The 25,052-nt window shown below is 48.4% G+C and overlaps 11 protein-coding genes across 11 annotated transcripts; 4 read left to right on the top strand and 7 right to left on the bottom strand.

Moving 5' to 3' along the window:
* Positions 1-181: 181 nt before the first annotated feature.
* Positions 182-2,350, bottom strand: VPS53 (Vps53p; the record flags this gene model as incomplete). The annotated part of the gene is made up of 1 exon (XM_019131573.1): positions 182-2,350. A coding segment is annotated over one exon (2,169 nt), but the record flags the coding sequence as incomplete, so codon positions are not given.
* An 896-nt stretch (positions 2,351-3,246) lies between these two features.
* SIW14 (putative tyrosine protein phosphatase) lies at positions 3,247-3,744 on the top strand (the record flags this gene model as incomplete). The annotated part of the gene is made up of 1 exon (XM_019130725.1): positions 3,247-3,744. The coding sequence occupies one exon, from the start codon at positions 3,247-3,249 to the stop codon at positions 3,742-3,744; it is 498 nt and encodes a 165-aa protein (XP_018986836.1).
* Positions 3,745-4,057: 313 nt separating this feature from the next.
* Positions 4,058-4,320, bottom strand: BABINDRAFT_170278 (uncharacterized protein; the record flags this gene model as incomplete). Its single annotated transcript, XM_019130724.1, has 2 exons — positions 4,058-4,270; positions 4,318-4,320. The coding sequence occupies 2 exons, from the start codon at positions 4,318-4,320 to the stop codon at positions 4,058-4,060; spliced, it is 216 nt and encodes a 71-aa protein (XP_018986835.1).
* A 790-nt stretch (positions 4,321-5,110) lies between these two features.
* BABINDRAFT_6195 (uncharacterized protein) lies at positions 5,111-6,182 on the top strand (the record flags this gene model as incomplete). The annotated part of the gene is made up of 3 exons (XM_019132377.1): positions 5,111-5,418; positions 5,467-5,532; positions 5,729-6,182. The coding sequence occupies 3 exons, from the start codon at positions 5,111-5,113 to the stop codon at positions 6,180-6,182; spliced, it is 828 nt and encodes a 275-aa protein (XP_018986834.1).
* Positions 6,183-6,676: 494 nt separating this feature from the next.
* BABINDRAFT_11639 (mitochondrial 37S ribosomal protein mS23) lies at positions 6,677-7,454 on the bottom strand (the record flags this gene model as incomplete). The annotated part of the gene is made up of 1 exon (XM_019126883.1): positions 6,677-7,454. The coding sequence occupies one exon, from the start codon at positions 7,452-7,454 to the stop codon at positions 6,708-6,710; it is 747 nt and encodes a 248-aa protein (XP_018986833.1). The 3' UTR covers positions 6,677-6,707.
* Positions 7,455-7,629: 175 nt separating this feature from the next.
* BABINDRAFT_159785 (uncharacterized protein) lies at positions 7,630-9,635 on the top strand. The gene has a single exon (XM_019127882.1). It carries the CDS (start codon positions 7,714-7,716, stop codon positions 9,580-9,582), a length of 1,869 nt encoding a protein of 622 aa, XP_018986832.1. The 5' UTR covers positions 7,630-7,713; the 3' UTR covers positions 9,583-9,635.
* A 9-nt stretch (positions 9,636-9,644) lies between these two features.
* On the bottom strand, positions 9,645-10,964 carry LYS12 (homoisocitrate dehydrogenase). Its single transcript, XM_019127881.1, has one exon. The coding sequence runs from the start codon at positions 10,881-10,883 to the stop codon at positions 9,762-9,764; it is 1,122 nt and encodes a 373-aa protein (XP_018986831.1). The 5' UTR covers positions 10,884-10,964; the 3' UTR covers positions 9,645-9,761.
* A 1,381-nt stretch (positions 10,965-12,345) lies between these two features.
* ARO10 (phenylpyruvate decarboxylase) lies at positions 12,346-14,507 on the top strand. The gene has a single exon (XM_019127880.1). It carries the CDS (start codon positions 12,625-12,627, stop codon positions 14,422-14,424), a length of 1,800 nt encoding a protein of 599 aa, XP_018986830.1. The 5' UTR covers positions 12,346-12,624; the 3' UTR covers positions 14,425-14,507.
* Positions 14,508-15,088: 581 nt separating this feature from the next.
* Positions 15,089-18,328, bottom strand: MEA1 (Mea1p). The gene has a single exon (XM_019127879.1). It carries the CDS (start codon positions 17,878-17,880, stop codon positions 15,511-15,513), a length of 2,370 nt encoding a protein of 789 aa, XP_018986829.1. The 5' UTR covers positions 17,881-18,328; the 3' UTR covers positions 15,089-15,510.
* A 797-nt stretch (positions 18,329-19,125) lies between these two features.
* On the bottom strand, positions 19,126-19,455 carry BABINDRAFT_159780 (uncharacterized protein). The gene has a single exon (XM_019127878.1). The coding sequence runs from the start codon at positions 19,374-19,376 to the stop codon at positions 19,200-19,202; it is 177 nt and encodes a 58-aa protein (XP_018986828.1). The 5' UTR covers positions 19,377-19,455; the 3' UTR covers positions 19,126-19,199.
* Positions 19,456-20,042: 587 nt separating this feature from the next.
* Positions 20,043-23,589, bottom strand: BABINDRAFT_32246 (cleavage polyadenylation factor subunit; the record flags this gene model as incomplete). Its single annotated transcript, XM_019131577.1, has 2 exons — positions 20,043-22,055; positions 23,371-23,589. The coding sequence occupies 2 exons, from the start codon at positions 23,587-23,589 to the stop codon at positions 20,043-20,045; spliced, it is 2,232 nt and encodes a 743-aa protein (XP_018986827.1).
* Positions 23,590-25,052: the final 1,463 nt, after the last annotated feature.

Here is a 25,052-nt window from a genome sequence, read left to right as displayed (position 1 = left end):
GGTTTGTGTTGTGCGGACTAGCCACAGCAGCGGCCTCGAGGCTTAAGTTGTTCAACAACACATTACCACCTTCGTCAAAGCTCACATCCAAATATTGAATGTTCTCGCGCTTAAAGCGCTCGAAAATATCGAGCATCATGTGGTACATCTTCTTGGTAGCCTTGATGTTGATGTTTACGTTGGGCGAAATGCCTTTGAGTTCGAGCACCTTAATGTAGTTCGGAGTCGACTGGTCCTTCATTAACAAAAAGTACGTGTTAATGAAGCTCTCCTCGTCGCCAGAGATGATGGGAGTAATTACGATCTTCAACAAGTTATTCAACCGGCCGACCAACCGGTTCACGTACTCCTTATGTCTAGCGTTCTTCCGGTCCCGGACCGTCTTCGCACCGTCGTCTTCAAGGTTCTTTTTTTCCCTGTCGGGAAGCCTGCTCAACACATCTTTCAAGGAATGGAGGTCTAGCAACAACTGCTCACCCATCAAGACATTGATCGGCTTTAAATGGGTAAGGTTGTTGGCAAAGCCCTTAACGAGTAACTCACAGAACCGGTCGCACAAGTTCTTCATGTACAACTGCTTGGATAGCTTGGAAAAGATCTGCTGGCATTTGTCTTCGATCGTGGAGCTGAGGTGGGCCACATAGCGGGAAGCGTCAGATGCGGCGTCAGTCTCCTCCGTGGTCACCGTGGTGGCCCAGTTGGGATTGTTGACCATTTCGCGCCACGAGATCTCCAACGACTGGGAGACATTCTCCACAATGAGGTTGATCGTTTTTACGATAAACCCCAAGTAAGACTCTCTGATGTCATCGAACGACACCACTGGCTCACTCTGGGACTGACTCTGGATCATGGCGTTGATTCGCTCCTCGAGCTGCTCCACGGTAGATGAACAGTATTCCGCTGTATTGAGCACCAATGTGAGATAGTTTACCGCTTCGGTGTCGTTCAATACCTTGGGGTTTGTCGGAAGGATCGGTACTAAGATCTCGTACAAGTAGCGTTGGAGATACCGTTTAAAGAGTCGCGACAAGTCAGCGAGGAACGTAGACGAGTGGACGCTGAACCGGCCGGCTTGGCTAATGAGCGATTTGTACCTCTTGAAAAGCTCTGCCGAAGAGGGAATCACGTGGGGCGTCGCCCCAGCGCCGGCCGCCGGGAACTTCGGAGCAGATAGGAATTCCAAGAACTTGGCATCAAGCTGGGGCTCCTGCGACTTAATCCAGATGCTCAAATGCGGTACAAACACACCCGATATGGTGAGTGTCGCGGCCGACTCTTCCTCGTCTGCAAAGCTCTTGAGCAAGTATTTCTCAAAGTCAATCGATTCCTGCAAGGCCTTCAAGAGGATCTCCACCTGACTGGTGCTATTCTGGAAGAGCCGCAAGACTTCACGCAAGTCGTCACGGGTACGGGTGACGAAGTGTTCCGCAAGCGCGAGTCCAATGTTCCACCCAGCAGGGAACGCATCGCATTGGTGCGACTCATAAAACCCGTCGGTAAGGGTCTTTTTAAAGTAGGTGAACCGTCTGGTCAAATTTTCAAGTGAGCCCGCTTCATCCGTGGGCCTGAAGATCTCAAAGATGTCAGACAAGAATTTCTGGATGTACCAATTGACAAGCTTGTCCTTGTTATGGTGGGACGACTGTCCGTCTAGCAAGTCAAGGATGAGGCAGGCATGGTTAAGGTGTCCCAACGTCTCCAGCCGGGCGTTGAAACGCGTTTCAAACAAATAGTAGTTAAAATCGACAAAAATCAGCTCGATAATGGAGTACTTGAGCTCATTAATTTGTTTCGAAAGACGAGAAATGTCCTTGATGGGCTTATACGGCTTGAAGTACTCCATCAACGATAACGTGGCATCTAGCTTGAAGTAGATTTCTTGGTAGTGCAAAATCGGCCGCTCACCGTTCTCTGCCTCACGGCCCTTCTGCTGTTCCACCAACTCGCTCAACAGCGTGTAGCTGATAATCAACATCTGCAACCGTTTGAACACGTTCATGGTCAAAAGGAGCTTCTTCTTGACGTCATCCAACTTTTTGATCGGTGAAATCATCGCGTCGATTGTGGCGGCCGTTTCCAACGACTTGGCCTGGGTCTGAACGATGGAGGCCTTCAAATCGCCTAACTCCGCCGCCAACTGCGCTTTGACGGGAACCTCACGGGAGGTCTGGCGGGCCTGGTATTCAGCGATCTTCCCACGTGTTTGTTCGTTGAGCTGTTTTTTGTAGAAGTTGGTGGAGTTTAGCACCTGCTGGAGCCCTTTGAGTGACTCGGCTGTCGGGAAGAGCTGCCCAAGATGTTCCATGGGCGAGTACTCGGGGGAGTCAAACTGGGATTGGCCAGACATGGTAGTCAATTTGTTACAAATTGCAATAAGCGTTTGACACAGGAGGTTTTCAACTCTCCAACTTCAAGTCAATGGTTCGGGTACAAATAGCCAGTAGCCTGGCTCTTGGCGTGTCAGGTGGCTTTGCCTTGATATTCGGTGTATACACACTTTGGTTTCGCGAATGGGGGGAGTGGAATTTCCAAAAAGATGGCACTCTTAAACCATAGCGTCTTGTACTCACCCAATATTTGCTTAGTTATATTTTATGCCATCACTATAGGGTTATTTCATTCGTTTCTGAATATTGTTTCCAGACACTGTTCCTAGACATAATTTATATGCTAGATGGGTTGTACTCTCTCCTTTGGTGTGCATTTGCCCCAATTTTGCATCCTTCCCAAGAACCCCTGACGTGATGCATATAAAACCCGGCCTTTTGGGTATGCTCAAAATCGATATATCTTCCCAATTCTTATTGTCTCTTTATGTTACATCCCATTTTCTGCTCTCTGTACGGTAAACGTTGATCTAGACCCATCTCAACTTTCGTATGCAATTTCGCGGGTTTCCCCTTCTGCACTTAGCCGTAGTTGTCCGGCGCTCCTTCTGCTGAATTTAGCGCATATAAGAGCCATTGGTAAACTCATAGCGCCTGGATATCCCCATTGATTACTTTCGCCACTCTCCATTCACCCGTTATCCACAGCCTAGATACAGGGTTACACCACTACGTAAGCCATCGCACTCCGCTCCTTCCACCACTCTCCAACACAGGCCGTTGCTTGCTCCATTCACCGGTGATGTCCACAGCCACAAAAGATGAAGGCCGACCGTTAGAGACAGAGGCAGGGGACCAAACAGTCACCGAGAAGCCCGAACCGTGCGAAGGGCTATATTTACAGCCCAGGCTAGTGATGTACCCGCCGGAAAACTTCTCGCTGGTGCTCACTGATATTTATCGCTCGTCGTTTCCCAAGGCGTCCAATTTCGGGTTTCTTGCGACGCTAAAGCTCAAGTCGATTGTATGCCTCATTTCTGAACCATATCCTGACGAAAACCTCGCCTTTCTTGAGCAGCAGAATGTACAATTGTTCCAATACGGTATGCCGGGGAACAAGGAGCCGTTTGTGAAGATCCCCGAAACGTCCATCACGCAGGCGATCAAGACGATTTTGGACCCTGCCAATCAGCCGGTGTTGATTCACTGCAACAGAGGCAAACACCGAACTGGGTGTGTGGTGGGGTGCATTCGCAAGCTCCAAAACTGGAACTTGACCATGATTTTCGACGAATACCGCAAGTTTGCCGCTCCGAAGCAGCGCGCTTTGGACCAGCAGTTCATCGAATTGTTCAATGAGGACGATTGCTGGTGCTATGCCAATGACATGGATCTTTTGCCTCTCAAATGGTGATTGAGTGCTGGGCTGTCTTATTGTATTATAATTGGTTGCCAAATCCTAGACTTGGGTAGGATATTCTATATAAATTGGATTAGCGAGTCTTATATTGAGGTACCACTGTTTACCAATTGCTAGACGGAGCCCTACGGTGATCTAAGGAAAGTGTATTATATGTATTGGGTTACGCTGTAGCAACACTTCCGACTGGCACATGCTCCTACGGGCATTTCTCGGGTATGTAACGAATCTGTGGCTATCTGTTGCATTCGTCCTTATGTTTTAGATTTGGCCAATGGCTTGCCAAAGGGCTAATAGTATTAGCTGTTCAACTCCTTAATTGACTGAACGCCATCAAGATACAGCAGATGGAAACGTACGGACTTAATCTTTCTCCGATTCTGGCAAACTTCCAGAACACGCCTCTGACGCCGGTTTTGTTGTTATCCAAGAGCGCTGACCACGACGAGTGGATGTAGGTGCACGTACAGATCAAAAGCAAGATGACCTGTAGAAGAGACTGGAAGTTGAATAAGGCGGACTAAAGGGTTAGTTGCTGTAGTTTAAACGTCACAAAGTCATACGTACCATGTTTGAGGTAACAGGGTAATGACCACCTGAGATAAGACTCGACTTTTCTTTTGTTCATGTCGCAAAGCGTGGCACGGAAGAAGTCGTGGCTGGATCGTGCCATCCCCCACACGACCTTCTGGTATCCAGCACCCACTGCACCATAGCTCTTAAAGAGAGTTTGTTTTTGGAATGCCCTTTGCAATCACATTAGCCATACGAAGCTGAGAATTTTCAAATCTTAACTTATAGCTTCTTGATTTAATGAAAAGGTTTCCCAATCCGCATTTGGGCCTCAATAAATGCGAAGCTATGGGACCATTTTGCATTCTTGGGGCACCCTTTTTCATGCGCCTGTATAAAGGCTACATGCAGGTGCTGGTGATGACAGACTGGAGTGGCCAGTGACATTTTATCGTTGGAAACATTTCGTGAAATCTTCTGTTGATATAACTCGTATAAAAAAAGGTAGGACCGATATGAAAGTTCTTCTGCCAATGTACGCGAATCTTAGTCCATGTTAAGCTTTCTGCATGCTTGTTGCCTACTTTCCTGGCAAACTTTTGCATAGAAACGGATAACTCAGATGCTTTGTAATCAGATATCCTTGAGCCTTTTTCTCGGGAAAACCAATAACCAGTTATTTGCGTGAAATTTTGAAAGACTCCTATTCTAATACCTCTGTTTAGCAACTATGGTGCCCGTTAGTTTACTTACTCTCACAGATATTACTAAATCGAACGCGGGACTGTGTTTGCTCCCAAGCACGCTCGTGAACGCTCTAGTGCCCGCTATAGAAGACGATTTCTTCATGTCTGTATCCCAAGACCTTTTTCCGCTTCAGGAAATAAACTCCAAGTACGCTGCCGGTGATTCCGTTATGTCTTTCGGTAACCACCCCAAGCTAGCGCATTGCCCCGGTGGGGGGTTGGCCCTCCATCAGGATGGTGGGGCTGTTGGGTGTGGTGGCAAGATCTGGATTGCCGGTGAGTGTCTCTCTAGCTATTTGTTGAATAATTACGATAAGTTGTTTGATGGGAAGACCGGGGAATACTCCACCGGTGAAGAGTTTAACACCGCGCATATCGTCGAACTAGGCAGCGGTACAGGTTTGGTTGGGTACGTACTTCAAACGTTGTGATCTCCAGAAATACTAACAATGTCTAGCTTGGTTCTTGGGTTGGTAAATGCAAAATACAATCCTGGCATGAAAGTGTTTATCACCGATATCGAGTACGTATGGCTTGGAGAAGGACCGGAACTTCCTCAGTTGCTTCTCCAGAGTTACAAAGGTTATCATTACTTTCTGACATTAACCGAACCAAAAATATCTAACTGTGCCCTGCACTCTTCTCTATTCTCGTTCAGCCGATGAAGACTAGCAATCTTTCCTAGATCCAGCCACTGGGCTTTATTAACGCCTTTATAGTGACCTTGTCCCCCTTATGCTGCAGAATGTCATGTTGAACCATTTGGAAAACGAGGTTATCCCAGCAGCCCTCTTATGGGGTGAGCCTTTAGGTGGGCTTGTTGAGGATAACCAGCTTGTGGATGCGAATACCCTCGATGCGTTAACGCAGCTAGCAAGACAGCCCCCCATGTATATCAAACACTTGAAATTGGTCCTTGCTGCTGATGTTGTCTATTTAGAGCAAGCGTTTCCGCTATTGGAATCCACGTTGTTGCAGTTGACCGATATGAATGAGGACTTGGAGATCTTAATGTGCTACCGTAAAAGACGGAAGCAGGACAAGAAATTTTTTGCCAGGATAGCAAAAAACTTCAACCGAATCGACTTGATGAACTTTAACGAGGAAGAGGAGGCGTACTATCGGAAGTGTCGCGTTCATTTATTCAAGTTGGTGAGAAAGCCAAAGAAATAGAGTTGATTTCTAATTTGTGAGAAGTGTAAAAGTGGGCAGTGTAAAAGTGGACAGCATAAAAGTGGACAGCGTAAAAGTGGACAGTGTTTATTTGAGGGTAAATAAAAAGACAATACCGTTCGGATCAAGTAGAATCCAAAAAAAAAAGAAGTGTTTAACCTAATATGGTAACAATAATTATAACCGGCTACTGATACTATTTGAACCATGATCTAAACTAACACCGCTTTCTTTGTAACGCCAACATAAAATGTAGACCAGGATGATACACCTATGGCTTGTAGCTCTGATGTACCAAATCTTGAGATTAGACGGATATTGTACGTCGCTGAATTATCATTTGGCTATACTGATTATTGATAGTTAGCTAATTGGCACCATCCACTATTTACTGCTAAAATGCCGTTATTTCATTTCTTATTTAAATTCCCGCATCCGACAATCTACAAAGATATAATATGTACATACAGTTATGATAAAAGGCGGAAAGTTTCCGTGATATATTTACAAGACCCATGTCTACTTTTACTTGGCTTCGGCAACATCCTCAACAGCCTCGGCGGTATCCTCCGCGGCATCGGAGGCCCACTCGTGGATGTGGGCGGTGGATCTGGTTTGGAATAAGCTGGTCTGCTCCAAGGCTTCCTCCTTCCACTTAGCAATCTTTGGCGCCTCAGCCTCGAAGCCGAGGTCCGTGGAGGACTTGGTAAAGACGGCGCCGTACATGGAGCTCTCTTCCAAGGTGACCTGCTGCTCGATTTCCTGTTCGATTCGGGCACGGTAGAACTCGAGTCTGGCCTGGTCGTAGGCCTCAATCATCGAAAGTTTGTTGTCTTTATTCTTAACCAAGTGCAACGTTCTCTGGACAACGCTCTCACCGTCCAACGGCTTCAGCACCTGCTTGATGGTGTCCCAGTCCAAGAATGCCTCGTCGTCACCGGTGTTTTCGATGATGTTCTTTGGTCTGGCCAACTCCCACGGGTGCTGCTGGAAAAACAACTTTCTCAAGTCGTCCTCCAAGAATCGCAACTTCTGTGGCTTGAAGAATTTTGTTTTTGCCGCATGTGGGTCGGTTCTGGTCCGGTACAACTTGTGAGTCGGCTTTTCAGAGGTGGTTTGTTGCTTCGTTCTAAGCGCAAATTTGGTAAAGTCCTTCTGTGGCGGGTTGGAGGCCACCACCTTCATCCACACTGGCGGCTTTTCCAAGAGCCCAGCCTTGACAAACGCGGAAGTCGATTCCAAAACGTTGAGAGCTTTTCTGGCCTGTGTCATTGTGTGTGAGGAGGGTTTGCTGTTAAATGTCAGGAGCGGTATTGATTTTTCAGATTTAGACGTTGGCTCGAAAATATCACAAGATGCGTTGGTGAAAAAAAGTGCTTATGTAAGCATGCAGGATATGTATATTTATTGTGACACCAGGATTCGTGGAGCTTTTGCTAGAAGACACCAGGTTTTGCCAGAGATTGCTTGTTGCCCACATCTGAGCTCTCGTTGTTCCATCGGTATGCTACATACATGTGTTAAGACCTGGATGAGACGGTACGGTGTGTTGAGCGGGTTTGTCGAGGCGATTGGGGTGGCTAAACCCAGGGCTAGAGACCGAACAGACGTCAGAACGAGGCAAATAGTCCAGGAAATGGAGGAAAGGTACACCGGATCTCCCCGGTTTTCTAACGCCGAAACAATGTATGCTAGCTTGTCAGACACCTTTATTGAGGCGCTAAAGGCTGGTCCGACTCCAGAGTCCAGTAGCAAATTCAAGCGGTACGCGGAGTACTATCGGGAGCTTTCAGCGGAAAGTTCCCGTAGTAATAAGAATTCAAATGCTAATTCCCTTACAAACGCTGGTTTGGCATCTAAAATCATTAAGACCCAGGGCCTAAACCGGTCCTACAAGCGAACCTTAGATGAAAGATATGCCATCCCCCGCCTAGCTGCGACCCCGGAGTCTGCCGTGTCATACAGCAAGTTTTCTGCCTTGTTGTACAACCCGGAAGCCGACCTCGTGAAGCTCTTTGACGCGTACTGTGCGTTACCGTCACCCAAACCGGTGCACGTCCAGCCGCAGCACTTCGAGCTCTTCTTGGACCGCTTCCTAGCCGCGGCCGACAACTACAGTGCTTCTACGTTGGACAACTTCTTGGAGGTGGTTCAAGATATGAAGGGGTACGGGTTCCCCTTGAGTGTTCATGAGCAGAACAAGTTGATCTACTTGCAGTTCTTGAAGCACACAGACCGCCAGATGTTAACCCTCGAGACGTATCGCGATCTTGTCGCCACCCTTGAAGGACAGGGGAACCGCGACATCTCCACGTTTGACATTCTCCTCAAAAGCGCAATGTTGGTGAAGGGACGCAAAGGCGTCTCCAATGAAGAGACCACGGAATGGGAGAACTACGACGTCATCCACGCCATATTGTGTGATATTGCAACCAAGAAGGTGGTTCCCAGGCGTACTACCGTCCAAGCGGTGATGGCGTTGATTGCAAACATTGACGAGGAGTATATAGCACGAGACCCACGTTTCCGCGAGTGGAAGAGCCAGGAAGTGTTCACCCGTTTGATGAAGCTCCACCTTGAGCACTTTGTCACTGACGAAAAGTTTGTCACGCTAGTCGTCCACGGCTTGGTCGGGTTTGGTAAAGCCGAGCTTGCTGAGCTGTTGGTTGGCGTGTTCTCCAAAACATTCCTTGCAAAGCTGCTGCAAGAAAGAGGTGACACTGGCCGGTCTTCGGCCCAGTTACACCGGATGGTGGATGACATTCTCCAGGTACTCCCTCAGGCGGACGTTCCCCAATATTTAGTAAAGCTCGGGGACCAGGCATACCGCCACCTCATTGAGTACTATTGCAAATTGCCTCCAGTGGAAGAAACGTTTACACAGGTGATGGCGCTTGTGGACGTCATGAACCAGTCCCAAATTCTCCTCTCATCTAAAACCCTCAACGTGGTCTACCAGGGATTCATGCACAACAACAGTTCCATAGATGAGAAAAAGCTGGCCAACAACTGGAGCTTGGCAAATCTAAATATATTCACCAAGTTTGTCTTGGAACTCTACGCAAACCAGGAAATGTCCCAGCCAAACTACGACAAAGTCCGGTTTCCCCACTATTTCCAGACCTCTTCCATCGTTTTTACACGCAGCTTTTGCGCGAACATCTTCGACTGCTATTTGATGGTGTTGGGGCAAGACTACAACCGCTACGGTAATTCTATCGCCAAACTCTTGCATCTCAAAGCTACGTTCAACAACTTAGTGACAGACACTATGGAATCGGAGAAACGGCTCAACGGCAGTCTAGGTCTGGCCTATGGCGGTGGGTATTTTAGCAATGTGGTTCCCGGGGTCAAGGGCGACATCATGCGAGACCTCATGAGGGACTTGATATTATTATGAAGAAACGACTTGTAAATAGCTAGCATTACGTAATACATTTAATTAACTTTTACACCTACAGCGGTTTAACCACGAAATAATGTACATCTGATAGAGAAAGCCATGGACTGGAGAATTGAAATTTGCAACACACAAGAAGGGGTGGGGTTTATGAAAGCTAGTTAGCTTGAATGAAAGAATTAAAGTCTTCTGATGATATCAGCGATAACGTCCTGGGTCTTGGAGTTACCACCCAAGTCTGGGGTCTTGATGAGATTCGCGGACAAGTTGGCATCAACGGCAGCGTAAATCTTGGCAGCTGGAGCGGCGTAGCCCATGAACTCCAACATCAAAGCGGTGGAACGGATGGTGGCGATCGGGTTGGAGATACCTCTGCCCTCAATGTCTGGGGCGGAACCGTGACATGGCTCACCGATGGCAAAGTTATTACCGACGTTGGCGGATGGGACAACACCCAAGGAACCAACCAAGGCGGCGGCACCGTCAGAGAGAATGTCACCATACAAGTTTGGAGCCACGACGACGTCAAAGATCTCTGGTTCTCTAAACATGCGGTAGACCATGGAGTCAACAATCTGCTCTCTCAAGTCGACGGAGGCGTACTGTGCCTGGGAGTTGTCGTACAACTCTCTGATGGTTTCTCTGAACAAGCCGTCGGTAAGAGACAACACGTTGGACTTGTGGGTGACGGTGACCGATGGTACGGTGTGCAAAGAGGCACCGCCCAAGTCTCTGACGGCTTGTCTCTGCAAAGCGATTTCGAAAGCCATCTTCCCGATTCTGGAGGAGGCGGTTTGGGAAATTCTCTTGATAGCCTCGGCAACCTTAGTGCCGTCTGGCGCCTGGAAGAGTCTCTCTTCCTTGACGTACAAATCTTCGGTATTTTCTCTGACAATCACCATGTCCACTGGTCTGCCGATGCCGTCAACGGACTTGACAGGTCTGACGTTGGCGTAGAGGCCCATCTTCTTACGCAAGGCAACGATTGGGGAGGAGTAGCCCTCAACCTTGGTGGTTGGAGACGAAACAGCACCGAACAAGGCACCATCACACTCGTTCTTCAAGATCTGGACGGTTTCTTCTGGCAACGCAGTACCGGTCTTCTTGAACAACTCGAAGCCAGCTTCCAAGTCAACAAAGTTGAACTTCAAGCCAAAGTCCGATGGCAAGGCCTCCAAGATCTGGCGACCAGCTGGGATCACCTCCTTGCCGATACCATCACCGGCGATCAAACCGATTTTGAGGGTCTTTGGGGCAACGGAGGAGTAGCTTCTAAGGGATTGTCTGGCAGCAGATAACATTGTGTGTGTGTACTTGGGTAAAAGGAGAAGAAACTTAAAGTTCAAAGAGCGATGTAGACTTATATATGGAGAAAATCGCGATGCTATGACACGTTGGGTGAGTGAAAAAAAATCCGTTGCGCCTCCTCTCCCCCACCTGCTATTTAAGGCTGAAAAGTTGGAGAGTTAGGCCTGTCCTGCACCGGAGAGTTCTCTATACATTGGTGTGAGTCAGCGATTGCGTATCGCGGTACCCAATGTGTCTCGAAATGGCAGGCCCAGGATCGGAGAAACGGATCCTGTGTCATAGGCAAGTGCGATAGCGCCGATCGAGGCCCCGTAAACAGAGAAATTCAGTTAGATGGTGAGATGTAGAGGTCTATGGGCTATGTGTGAGATTAATGGGAGGAAATGTGGCATATCTTGGTCTAGAGCCATAGAAATGTGACTTGAATGCATAGAGTAGCGTGCAGTTAAAACAGGAAATCATAGTTTTTGGTGTACACCAGAATAGTTAATATTAATCAACCAATGCAAGTGAATAAGATATGGTAAATATAAAAAAAGTAAAAAAAAGTAGCATAACCATATACATGTAAATCAACGCTTCTATATATATATATTAATCGATTGTGTATTCGAGACATGATAGTAATACGTGAGAATATATATATTTGAGGTATATACTATATGTTTAATAAAATAAATTCGTTGTGGTATATATCGAGGGTACAATATCTACTTATAGTAATAGTATACTGGTTGCCTATATAATGTATATAGGATAGAGGAGGGAGGAATCGACCTCCTTATATAGAGTACTGATCTCTACCACGTGACAGCCACACGCTTACTACATTCCTACAGGTACGAATATACATTTGCAATCTCAGAAACTATACCGTCCGGTACAGCTTCTATGTTTTATATGCGATTTAGACTACGATTCAAATCAGATAATATCAACAGTTCTACTTATAGCATCGATGTGTTTCCAACAGCTCTTATAAAGTTGATATCCACACCAATCGGAAGGGGCTATACATAGTTTACCCATAGGCTTATCTCAACCGTTGTACCCTCGATAAATCTAGTATGACCAGACCCCTCCCTTTTTGTCGTTGCATTCAGAGGCAAAAATATGGTTTAACCCACTTAGACAGCCCCCAGCAACTCTCATATATGCTCGGATGACCTTCGGCACCCAAACTTGATGATTTTAAGGTTGGACGAATTTCGGGTAAGGGCTCGGGGCAATTTTGTGTGTCTGCACTGATGTCGGTTACCTGCAACAGAAACGTTTTCGTACCCGAGCCGTCAGGTGTTTTTCGCACTCGCAGACCGTGGGATGTCTGTCAAACTCGGTTGTCGGAGGTGAAGCCGCACCACCCTCTTACCGTGCGACAGGTCACTTCTTCCCCAAGAGGTGCATGAAATGTTTGGAGCCGCGTAGTTTCTTACACCTGTCAAGCACGCTATCCGTCCAGAACCGGAGTGGCACTTACTTTAGTAAGGAAAACCACGGGCAGACACAGGCTCGGAAGCACATACACTATGCATAACCACAGAACGTGCCGCTTACATGAACTCTTCTCTCCTTTTAGGCCCCAGTATGCACGGCAACTATTATCTCGGCTATAGACAACCTTATCCCCTCATTCTCATCCGAGCAAAGAATCATAAATAAAATATATAAAGGCCTTCAGCTGCCCGTAAAAATAACTGTCTTGCTCGGCTGTCACTACACACATCTACATACACAATGGCTCCAATCGCTACATTCGATCACATTAAGGAAGAGCCAGTCTCCGCTGTCGCTCCACAACAACTTCCAAACAGCATCCCATTGGGCGAATACGTCTTCAGACGTATTTCCCAGTTGGGCGTTAAATCCATCTTCGGTGTCCCTGGAGACTTCCAGTTGGGGCTCTTGGAGCATCTTTACACTGTCGAGGGTTTGAAGTGGGTCGGTAACTGTAACGAGTTGAACTCTGCCTACGCTGCCGATGGTTATGCCAGAGCCTCCAAGAACATGGGTGTCACTGTCACCACCTTTGGTGTCGGTGAGTTGTCCGCCATCAACGGTATTGCCGGTGCCTTTGCTGAGTACGTTCCGGTCTTGCACATCGTCGGGACCTCCCCAACCGGCTTGAAGACACAGAAGGCTTTGCAGATTCACCACTTGGTTGGTGCCCACTCTGTTTTCCTGCCAACCGACCACTCTGTCTATGAGAAGATGGTCTCTGGCATCTCCTGCAGCTCTGTCGTCGTTGAGAATGCCATAGACTTCCCACAGAAGTTGGACACTCTTTTGTCCACCATCTACCAAACCTCCAGACCGGGCTACTTGTTCTTGCCTATCGATCTTGTCAATGAAGCCGTGGCCTCTCTCAGTTTAGAACACCAGATCGCCAGATTAGCTGTTGATGCTGACCCTGCCAAGACCGACGAGGTTGTGGACAAGATCGTGGCCAAGATTACCGCTGCCAAGACCTCCACCGCTATTTTGGGCGACGTCTTGACCTCCCGCTTCGGAATGGTTGACACCTTGAGAAAGATTGTCGACGTTACCAAGTTCAACAACTTCACCTCCATGATGGGCAAGAGCGTTTTGGACGAGTCCAACACCAGCTTCATTGGCGACTACAATGGTGCCTTATGCGCCCCAGGTGTCAAGGAAGCCTTGGAATCCCACGACTTGATTATGCATGTTGGTGCCTTTGCTAACGAAATCAATACCGCCAAGTACACTTACGATATTGAGCACGAAAAGTTGATCCAGTTCCACCACGAGTTCGTTTCTGTCTGTGGTGAGATCTTCAGAGGTGTTCACTTTGCTCACGTTTTACCAAAGCTCTTGGCCAAGTTGGAAACCATGGAGTTTGTTGCCGAGGACATTGTCCGTCCGGTTGTTGGAAAGTCCGCGCCAATTGCTTCTCCAATGGACATTTCTCAGTCTTGGTTGATCGACCAAATGGCTTCCTTTATCAAAGAAGACGACATTGTTGTCTGCGAGACCGGCTCCTTCATGTTCGGTTTGGCGGATATCAGATTGCCAAAGAACGCTTCCTTGATCGCCCAGGGCTTCTACTTGTCTATTGGTTACGCCTTACCAGCCTGTTTGGGTGTCGGCGTGGCTTTGAAGGATATGGGCAGTAACGGGCGTTTGATTTTGATCGAAGGTGACGGTTCTGCCCAGATGACTGTCCAAGAGTTTGCCACTTTTGTTAGACAAGACATCAAGCCAACTGTCTTCCTCTTGAACAACAACGGTTATACCGTTGAGAGAATCATCGAAGGCGCCACCAGATCTTACAACGACATTTCCCCAGACTGGAAGTGGACCGAGTTATTCAAGGTCTTTGGTGACATTGAAAACAAGACTGAGTGCGTCAAGGTTGACACCAAGATCCAGTTGACTAAGTTGATGGCCAACTCTGACATCCAAAAGTGCGACAAGTTGAGATTAATCGAGGTTATTTTGCACCCAATGGATGCTCCATGGAGGTTTGGAGCCTTGACTGAAGGAAAATACGGTACCTTCAAGCCGCTTGCTTTGTAGAGCCCCACAAATTTTATGCATACACGGTACGGTTTCATTTTGCTTTATTTCTTACATATAGGTTCCACAGTTAATATACAAACATAAGTACTCAAGAGTAGGATTTAAGATGGTAGGAATATTGGCCTTGAGAGATTCGAGTGATATTTTTCGGAAGTATAGCAGAAGGACAATTGTCGATTATCCGGCTTACGACTAGAGGTATTATCTAAGCGTAGTATCACACCAATAATTACCGTGCTACGGAGTTAGAACATGTTCTGGTGTATCACTGAGCGGTTTTAAAATGAATTCAAAGCTTTAACGGGCTTATATAGATCATACATGGTGGTTCATTCCGCAAGGTTTGAAACTAGATGCATTATATATGGTAGAAATACCAGGAACAGGGAATTTCCAGACTATTAAGCAGTTTTTTTTTATTTTTTTTATTTTATTTTATTTCATTGAATTAAATATAGTTGTGCCCATCTGATACTATCTTTGAACCCCGTTGAGGTTCAAATCAGCTAACTTTTATCTTCAGTTCGTAGGAATAAATATTGGCTCAGGGCACAGTAAAGTAGAGCTACCTAAGAAATACCCATACGCAGATCATAAATAATCGTCCTATCAGTACCGTTGCATTCCATGTACCTAACATACAGATAATTACCAAAAACAAAACCGATTATAATTTGTACACCGTGATAAACAGGGGCATCACTCCAGAAGAACGGAAGAATTAAAGAGAGCCCAAAAGAAATACACCAAAAAGATATAACTAGGGCACCATAGAAGAATCCAGAAAAGATCAAATACTCTAATGGCACAAAAAACTGACTGGGGCAACCAAAACGGTCTCGGCACTCAAATGGATGTACAAGACATCAGGAACCCCAAAAACAAACACAAAAGCTCCAAGTAAGACACAGGGCTAGAGCACCGAGGGGAGCAACGCTTGCTCAAACATTGAAGGAAACTTCAGACTGCAGGCCTTAAGCTCGTTTATACTAACCTCACTTCGTCAAGAATCGCAGTCATCGCCATTCGCCTGGGCTTACGAGTCAAAAGTCATCTCTGTTCGGGCCCGTGTTTCGCACTCGCTCAAACGTTCTTCCTCAACGCCTCATATGCATTCCGGTGAAACCCATTCATTTCGTTCATCCAGAACTTACCCACCGGATGGCGCTCGATTTCTTGAAGTAACCGCAACACCGCAGCACGAACGCGCGGGCTCTTGTTGAACATGTTAAAGAAGATCACGTCGAGGCCCAGGTTGCTGTAGACGTCCGCAAGCCTACCACTGGCGGCAGGGAGCAAGTGGCATGAGAGGAGAAACGTCTCCATCGCACCTCGTTGGACGTAACCAAGCAAGGCCCGGAAGATCTCGAGCGCTCCGGGCTCCGTATGTGTGGTACCGGGGAGGTTAGTTTGGAACTGCACTCTCAACGGCGCAAAGCTCCCTGGAAACAGGTTCGAGAGCGGCGATTCGGCAGGCAGGCTAAGTGACGTAGCATCCGAGGCAACAGTCTGTGGCAGCGGTAGCGACAGGGCGGCGTTCAAGCGCTCTAAGCGGTTCAACGCAAGCGACACATCCATCCACACGCCATCATCGTTGGTCAACGCGGGCGGCGCGAGCGTGTATGTTAACGTACCGGCGAAGAAGCGAGCACGCACCGCAGCGTACGTATCGTACTCCACGGTGCTTGCCCAGGCATAGCCCAGGCCTGGAAGCACCATAGAGGCAAGCTCTGCGTTCGTGGCTGCCATATCTGCCTGGGGAGCCGCCAGCCCAGGCGGTGGCGAGTGGAGCATGCGAAGAATTTCATTCATGTGGCGGCGGCAGAAGAGTTCGATGGTGGTTTCGTCGTGATGGTTGCGCACAATATCTTTCAAACCCGTAAGGAAGCGTGCATCCTCACGGATGATTGAGAAGAGATCTTCGCCAAACTTTCCCTGGGGTGTCACGGCCGCCTGGGGTGTAGCCACGACGATTTCGTTCGCGTCGAGGTCCCAGAGTACGTCCCACCACCGTGGGTTCTGCTTGAAGATCGGATTCGCCGTACCGATGATATAGCTCTCAAGTGGCTCCAACGTGTCGAGCTTGCTGATGTCTATGTACGGAAACACGCGGCGGAGTAAGTCCGTGAGGAGTCCGCCGCCGTTGACTAACTGCACAAGGTGGCAGACGTAGTCGCACACTGTTTGGGCGGGCTCGTGGTAGCCCAAGACGACGATCCTGCGGTGGGAGAGTACTGCATTGATAAGCACAATCACGGGCGGTGTGCCGGGGCCGTAGATGCGCAAGCCGTCGTTGGCGGGTGTGCCCTGTGGTACCACAGGCGATGCAGGTTTCGCCAACTTGAGCCCCGCGGAGCCTGCCAAGAGAAGCGATGCACGATTGTTTGCACCGGGCGAGAACGCCAGCTCAGTCGGCGCCACGGTGCACCCTGCGTCCATAAGCTTTTTGAGGAACAGATACATCGGTGCGACGGTGAGCCGGTCCTCGAGCGGCGCGATGGGCACACGGAGCGGGAGCATGAGGCCCTGAAAGGTGATGAGTGCCTCGAACGCAATTTCATTGCTGCGGTAGAGCACCGACGGCGGCGGACGTGGTCCCAGTGTGAGCCCTCGTACGGGTTTGGCCCGTTTTGGCGCCAAGTCGTAGTCACCAAAGCGGACGACGTCAGTATCGAGTGTGAGTCCGCGGAGCCGGGAGGTTTCATCTGTTATTGTTGATGAATACACCAGTCGCGTGGGGGACGAGGTGTGTGTCACTGGCAGGGACTCTGGCCTCGTCTCAGTCGTCGGCTTTAGCTCGGCCATTGGCCTCGCAAACAATTCATCCGGAATCGCTTTCAAATTCAACAACTTGTTCCGAAACTGCGACTTGAACGCACTGAGATACGGATGGAGCGACGGCTGGATAATCAGATTCACCAACATCGCCCGCACCGCGGAGAGTTGTGTGTAACGGTGCATCTGGAGAATCGGCACTTCGTTCACCGTCGTGTAGAGTTCGTGCAAGCACGATTCAGTATTGCCATCGAAGTAGCTATCGAGCGCCACCACCATGACTGGGCGGAACACGTGGAAAAACGGCAAGCGCGTCACAAGACACAACGACTTAATGACGGAACCACGACGGAGCTCCGCGTCGAGCTTGGTCTGTAGGATGTTGAAACCGTAGAAGGTCTCATTGAAGCCGCGCGCCGTGTCATACACGTAACTGAACTCGTTCGCAGCGTTGCGGTAGAGCATGAACACGGACGAGTCCTCGGCGCGCGTGTGGATCTGGTCGGGGAGGAGGAGTTCGGGGAGGTATATGAGTGAGTCATCTAGAGACACTGGTTGGTACGGTGCATTCTGCGGGGGGTACTGGTGGAGGATGATAGGGCCCGTGTCGATGTCGAAGGTCGAGGTGAGGATGTAGTCGACATTGAGGGCGTTTGCAGGCGGAGTGGGGGCGACCATGGCATGTAGAGGAAGTTCAAAAAGTCCAGACGCAGTCTGCGAGTAAAGCCCCCAAGTGGAGATTGTGTGCGGTGACTCGGGTGGAGATTTGCGAATAGAGTCCGAGTGTCGGCTCTTGGTTCCCGATGTCAATGGAGGTTCGTCCTCTTGGAGTTGATGAGAACGCTGCGAGGGAAATGACGGCTAACTCAGGTGATGATGATTGAGCGGTCAGTGACTCGCACGGCTAAGAAGAATCTTCGTGGCGTTAAGTGATGGTCTCGGGGTGTTTTAAGGGTGTGGCTGGATTCAAATAGCCAAGTGAGATTATCACTGTAAGAGAGAGCTGATGGGGGCAAATATTTAGCCTGCTCACTTGTAATGGCTCTTGTTGGTTCAGGAAATGGTTCCACTATGAATTCTCTTTGTGATTTCAGCGACAGGTACGAGACAGTAGCGTAGATTGTCTTTGTAAGAATGAGGTTTGGTCAAAGTTGACGGTTGGTGTTTTTGTCTATGCGTGCAGAATAAGGCGCGAAAATAGAGTGTGAATCCTGCTTGGGCAGGGCGCACGCCTGGCTGCAGACACTGGGTTGTAATTACGTACACATGCGGAACCAAGCGTACAACCAGCAATGCACCTTCCTAAAGCAGACGATGCACGGATTCGCAGAATATAAAACCGAGAGCGAGTAACGCAGAAACGGAGCTAAGCCCTGATTGTTATACGCACAACCGCGATGACACTAAGTGAGACGATGGTGATTCACTCCCGTCCATATCAGTTCTGTCCTGAATTTAATAGCCGGCCAATATCTGTGGATACGTGGCGTTATGCAAGTGAGGCAAAGACCCATGGCACTAGCGCATTAACGTCCATGCAGTCAGCCACGTTTCAGATGTCCAGGGATGAGCCATCCCAGCCATCGCCATTTCGCGGTCATCCCGCAGGGTGTCGTTTAAACAATAAACTGATAATGAAGGCCACTGCCCCCCTGTTAGACCACGGCGGCTAGAATCGCTGTATCCCCGTGGGATCTAAAACGCACAGATTGGAAAGCCAATCCGGTCAGTACGGGGTTTTACTGTACGGGGATCGTTATTAGTGTCTGGACGCACGTAGCTGCATACACTTTGTGATTATCTAATTCGCACTTACGTCTGGGTTCGAGGGTGAATGATTATTTTAGGAGCTATGTTTGGCTCTGTTCAACACACAGCGCTAAAGCCCGCTATAGAAGGTATGGCCGTACCCAGACAGGGACAGTCCTACTTGTAGGCCGAAGGGATGATCCAAAACAATCACTGATTGAAAACCACCTTAGAATCATCGTATGGAATTAGCTATGCGGTAGCTCGGCGATGTGTCCTTTTAGCTGAGATGTCAAGTTTTTTTCATAGTTCAGCTTCAGTCCAGCGAGGATAGGGTCAATCTCAGGACGGGAATATACGAGACTAGAGATTGGTAAGCGTGGTCCGCGCTCATGGGTCGTACGCAAAATATGTCTGTCGCACATCTTAGTAGTTTCTAAAAAGTACCCCAGCAATCTGCTAAAAGGTGCTATATAGACTAAAGCAAGATTCCTTATTATCCCGGCCTCGTGAAGCAAGTGGCCCCTCGCTTAAGTAGCGGCCAATAGAGATCGCCCGAGGAGCTGTCCGTAGGTGCGTCTGGCGTCGTGTGACGAGAATTAATGTACGGTTCCTGGCTAGCGATATGCGAGACGCATGTGTATTCCATGAGGCTTCCATGACCCAGAACCTCACCTTTAGGAGTGATGTTGAACACCATGCTACTCAATGCGACGTTTGGGCTGTATCAGTTGCCTAATCTAGCATCAACTGAGCGGATGAGGATCGCTACGGGAAATAACCTGGTGGAACACTCAGCTGACAATGCGTTGTCAACCTGTGACAAGATTTATAGCAATTACACTAGATTTAGAAACCAACCGCGACTTCATCTATGTTGAAATATAATCCGTACAATTTTCCACTTAAAATGAAGCAGTGAAGTAGCACCTGCTCGTGAAATTCTTCGATCTTTTGGACTCACCTACACTTTGGGTACATTTAAGACTTTTATTAATAAATTACAATAACATCTGCTTTTCGATCCCTCGGATCTACAAATCGGACGAATCTTTAAATCCCGGAAAAATTTGATCTCTCGATTCTTTGGATTATACATCCAATGACCCTAATAACGCTGTTAACTTCGTCGAGTCAAACATATTGTTCCCATCATAATAGATATTTCGAGGCAACACCCGCAACAAGTTGTAGATCTCATCGGTAATCACCAACTCCTGGAACTGGGGCTCGGCGATGAATGCGTCAAACACATCAAGCGGATCTTCTTCCACTTTCTTTGCCTTCTTACGTGGCGGTTCGTCTTCGTCACTGGCACGCTTCTTCTCCTTGGTCTTTGCGTCCATATCAAACAAGCTGACCGGGTCGAACGAATCAAAGTCCTCGGTTATGTTTTCGCGGTAGAGCTGCGTCTTCCAGGCCAACTTTGTCACCTTCGGGAAGACTGCCAAATACTGGACCTCCAAGTTCTTCATCGCGGTAAGGTCGCCCCGCTTGGCTTCGTACTGGACAAACTCAATAAACATTTGGGAGAGGATCTTGGTGGCGTCCGTGCTGTACGTCGCGATGAGCGATTGCTCGACATCACCCTCATTCATGGCATCCGTCAGTATGTCTTGCTTCAAGCTATCCAACGCCTGCTTTAACATGACCCGAGCCTCACCGGTGTTATCTCTGGCGAGCCACCAGCGCAAGTACTTCAACCAGAACTCTGGGTCATTGCTGAAACGCTTAACAGCAATGGCGTACACCTTTCCGGCGCGCTCGATGATTTTGAGGCGTTCGGCTGAAGAGGACAGATCGCTGATAGCGGTCATCTCCATCTCCGCATACTCTACGAACAAGTGGTGGGTCACCTGGACTTCAGCGTTCTGGCGCGCGAGCTTGAAGATGCCACGCGCGGCTTGCAAGTTGGTTAGACGTTTGGTTGCAAGCATATACCTGGCGTAGACAGAGGTGATGGCACGTTGGACAAGGGCGAGTTTGGGATCATACTTTGGCAGCGATGCAGCTGGAAGCTTCAAATTCTTTGAGTTTCCAAGTGAATCCGCCTTAGCAGTTGAATCTTCCATTGAGTTTTCAGCCTTAGAATCTTCTTTGGAATCTTCCATTGAATCTTCCTTAATATCCTCCTTCAGCTCGTCCTTCAAAGGTTCCTTCAAAGGTTCCTTCGGAGGCTCCTTCGGATCCTCCTCCGGCTTCAACTTCATACACTCTGATGTCAAGAAATCAACAAACTTATCGTAAACCCCTTCCATATCTTCCCGTCTCCCTTCCTGCTCGTACCACTCTGCAAGCTGGTAGTTTAATAAGTGAGATCCTGGGTTGCACGCCAAGCCTTGAATGGTTACCTCCACAAACTTAGCATTGACACCCTTATCGCACCAGTACTGCGAAAATTCATACCAGAACTGAGGTTGGAAACGCAATACTTCTGTGACCTGCGCATAAACGTGTTCCAAGCGCTGTGCCAACACATCAGGCGCCAATTCGAGCTTGTTGGCGCGTTCCCACGCGATCCAGCGGCGCCAGAGCTTGGTTTGATTGCTCTTGCGTGGCAGGAGAAATGCGCCGCGCGTGGGGACCGCGTCACGGCGTAAGCCTGCAGTCGCGTTAGTAAATTCCTTGAGCCATGAGCGCGCGGCCATGTATGCCGCAGAGGACTCCGCGACGAGGCGGCGCGCGCTGGTGGGGTCGATCTCGGTTTCAAATGCGGTGTAGTCGTTCCACAATTTTTCCACATTGCGGAGCGGCAACACCACTGCCTTTATGTACACCTTGCGCTTGAGGTCCGTCTTCTGCTGTTGTTCCCATTGGGTGGTAGGCTTCCAGTTGTCGATAAACTCGATATACTGTTCCCAGAGGTCGCTGCTGTCTACATCAATCCCGACGGCGTCGACTGCGACTTGAAATGCCAGGAACACCACCTGGCGGTTCTGCTCACCGCCAGAAACTACGTCGTGGGTGCGGCGGATGTACGCGATGTATGCGAGCCAGAGGGGGACAGAGCGACAAGCAGTAAGACAGCGGCCAAAGAGGGTTTCCGCGTGGACGTTGTCAGAGTGGGAGAGACAGTTAGAGATGTATGCGATCCATTGGGGGGACTAAATGTTAGTAAAATCTAGGTGAGAGCAGCGAGTTGAATACGAGAGCAAAGCAAGTTGACAGCGAACTGGTCAGCAAATGGGGAGCGAAGCGAGGAAAGAGGGTTGAAAGTGAAATTTCACGACTGGGAAGGGAAGTGAACTGAACGAATTGACAAGAAGCGAGGTGTGAAATGAGCTATAAGAAGAACCCGTGACAACAAGGGGCGAGGGAAGCGGTTGAAAGTAAAGTGGCAAGGAATGGCGGCGAAGTGAGGCCAGTGTAGCGACCAAAAAGGGTGATAAAGCATGGTCTGACAATAGCGAGTAAAAGGCAATACTCTGAGAGCTGAGGCAAGGACCAGATGGAGAACCAAGACATGCGAAAAAGTAAGCTGGCAAAGTGACCCAGCATAGGCGAAATAAAGGTGGTGCAGGGGAAGCAACTAGTGTGGCGGCACAAAGTCACAAAGTTGCTGGGTATGTATCGGGCCGCTTCCATTGGCAACAATAAGGTGCCTATAATTGATCGATAGGGCAAAGTTTTCATACGATCAAGTGTGAAGTTAGGAGGAGAGGGGAAAGATATTTTGGCATCTGATAGGTGAAAAAAATACTATCTCCAGATTTGGATTGGCATGGCTTTTCAATCGGTACCAAAATTCTTAGTGAAAAGCTGAGTTGCTTTTCTGGTTGTTCTCTGAAAATGATAAAGCATCAAGCCGGCGGTATTTTGCAGCACACTCAAATCGGAGCAGCATGGTAATTGAGTGGAGCCGTTGTCTAAAGAACCAACAGGGTCATCTAAACCGTGAACAGCCCAGCCACTTTTTCCTTCATTTTCAACCGGCTTAATTTCTCTAACCTTTCCATCTCAGTATCTTTTATTCAGGTTTTCATCCACTGGTCCGATACCCCCAGATACATTTCCCCTGTCACTCGCCTTCATTCGTTTTCCATCCCTTTGCTTTCCGGTTTTTATCCAATATTCGGTTCTTTCCTTCTGCTCCATCAATCCCGTCACCTTTCTTATCTATTCATCGTTTCTCCTTTTGCTGGATCCTTCTTCTTCTCGTATGTTTCTTCCTGCAAGTTCCTCCCTGTAAGCCCCTCTCTGTGAGTTCCTCCCCGTATGCTTCTTGTATCTCCCATGTTTTTGGATTCCTGTGGCTTCTCTTCCCCCTTCATATCACTTGGCTATCCTTTAGGCGCTCAGCGCAAATTGCAAAAAAGAAAGTCTTCTAATTTGTTTATTAGATAAAAAAAATACTATATAGTAGAAAACGTCGTGGCTCGCATTGCTCCGCACATGATGATTGAATCGAAAGGTACTTACGGCCGTGGGGAACTTCTCAAGAAACAGTTCATACGTCTCCTTCACCTGATCGGGTTTGTCCTTCTTCTCCACAAGCGTGAGCAACTCCAACCACTTACCGTAGTCCAACGGGTCTGTGGTCAAGTCCTCCTGGAGCTGCCCAATCGCGTCGAGAGCTCTCTTTCGCTTGCGGGCTGGAGCGATTTCCGCCGGTTGTGGGGTGAGGTCAGAAGAAGACATGAACTGTTTGATTAAGTGGTGTAATGAGGATGGTTGATGGATTGAAACGGACGCCAAATTTTTATAACGCGTGTCAGATGAAGTGGCGGGTTGCGCACGACCTAAACGAGCGAGGGCAGTGCGTGAACCATAGCTAGGATGATATGTAGGGCGAGTAGAGCCAGACAAGTGGATCAGGGGTTTACAGGACGTTATTTCCTTCCGGGCCGAGTACTGTTACTGCGAAAGATGATTACCAAGTTGTTGAACCAGTAATCCGAGATGGCTGAGCTTCGAAGTCTTTTCGGTTTTATGACAATACGTCGCGCCATCTGCTACAGTTACTGGGATTTAGGATTTCCTTAACTCACAGTACTTGGATTTGTTTTAATAATTTTGATCGGGTACGTACGAACCGAAGTTGTTAAAGTAAGGACGTTGGTATTAGAGCAGAATAGGGCCATACGGTGGAGTGATGTCCTAGGTATCAGGGAACCGGGTTTAAGATAGAAATGTCTAACATTCCAGTAATCCCATTACTAGCTAAATACTTAATTTAAAATAATTATCAACATATTTCCACTAATTCCAATTTTTCCTAGCCTCCATAAGGCTGAAAGGGGGCTTGATAGCCTCTCCACATTGATTGCCACCGTTCAGAGACTTTTGCACAGCCCAGTTTAAGTAAATTCAATGTAATCGTGCGTCTAAGGCGGAGCTGACGATCACATCATCTACAAACTATATGGAGCAACCACAACCCATGATTATACCTGACCAAACCGCGGCAATTCCAACTATTAGACTCACTTGATTTCATGAAGGTGTCACCTTGAGCTCTGGCCTAATACTCCTCGACCTGCTTTCGTGACGTAACCAAGAAAGAATGCGCGAATTAGTCAGACCTCAGTTTGTGGTTCCTCTGCGGAGGACATTATTCCGTGCGATTTTTTCCACTCAATGGTCATTCTGACCGGCAGTGACATATTGCCGGGCCGGTATAACGGGTAAACGACTAAACGACAAACGACAAGGTACGACAGATGTCAACAACATATATCTCAACACTTCTTCCATTTATATTTGGAATTGTGAACCCCATCCCTCGACTCCAACCATATAAAGAGACCTACATAGCTCAACTCTAGTAGTGTATCCGGATCAATACATATAGCTCAACGCTACATCCACAATGGCGTTCAATCTCTTTGAAAACGAGTTGGTCCGCAGCATGATGTTCGGCACCGTCGATCAGGAGAAGCTTCCGGGGCAGATCGAGGCGTTGTACACAGAGCTCAGCCAGGACAAGAACTTCAACATCCAGGATCTCGCAGGGTTGGCCGCGTTCGCGCCACCGGAGATTCAGCGCCACCTTCAGCAGTATTTTCTCCCGACGCCAACGTCAAACGCGCTGAGCGAAGCTGCTGAAAAGAGCGCTGCGAGTGCCAACCCCGCAGATAAGGAAGCCGCAAAAGTGACTGCCA

This window comes from Babjeviella inositovora, assembly GCF_001661335.1.
Source record: "Babjeviella inositovora NRRL Y-12698 unplaced genomic scaffold BABINscaffold_2, whole genome shotgun sequence".
Classification (NCBI taxonomy): Eukaryota; Fungi; Ascomycota; class Pichiomycetes; order Serinales; genus Babjeviella; species Babjeviella inositovora.
The sequence above is the reverse complement of the archived record's forward strand: the minus strand, read 5'-3'. Positions and strand labels throughout refer to the sequence as shown.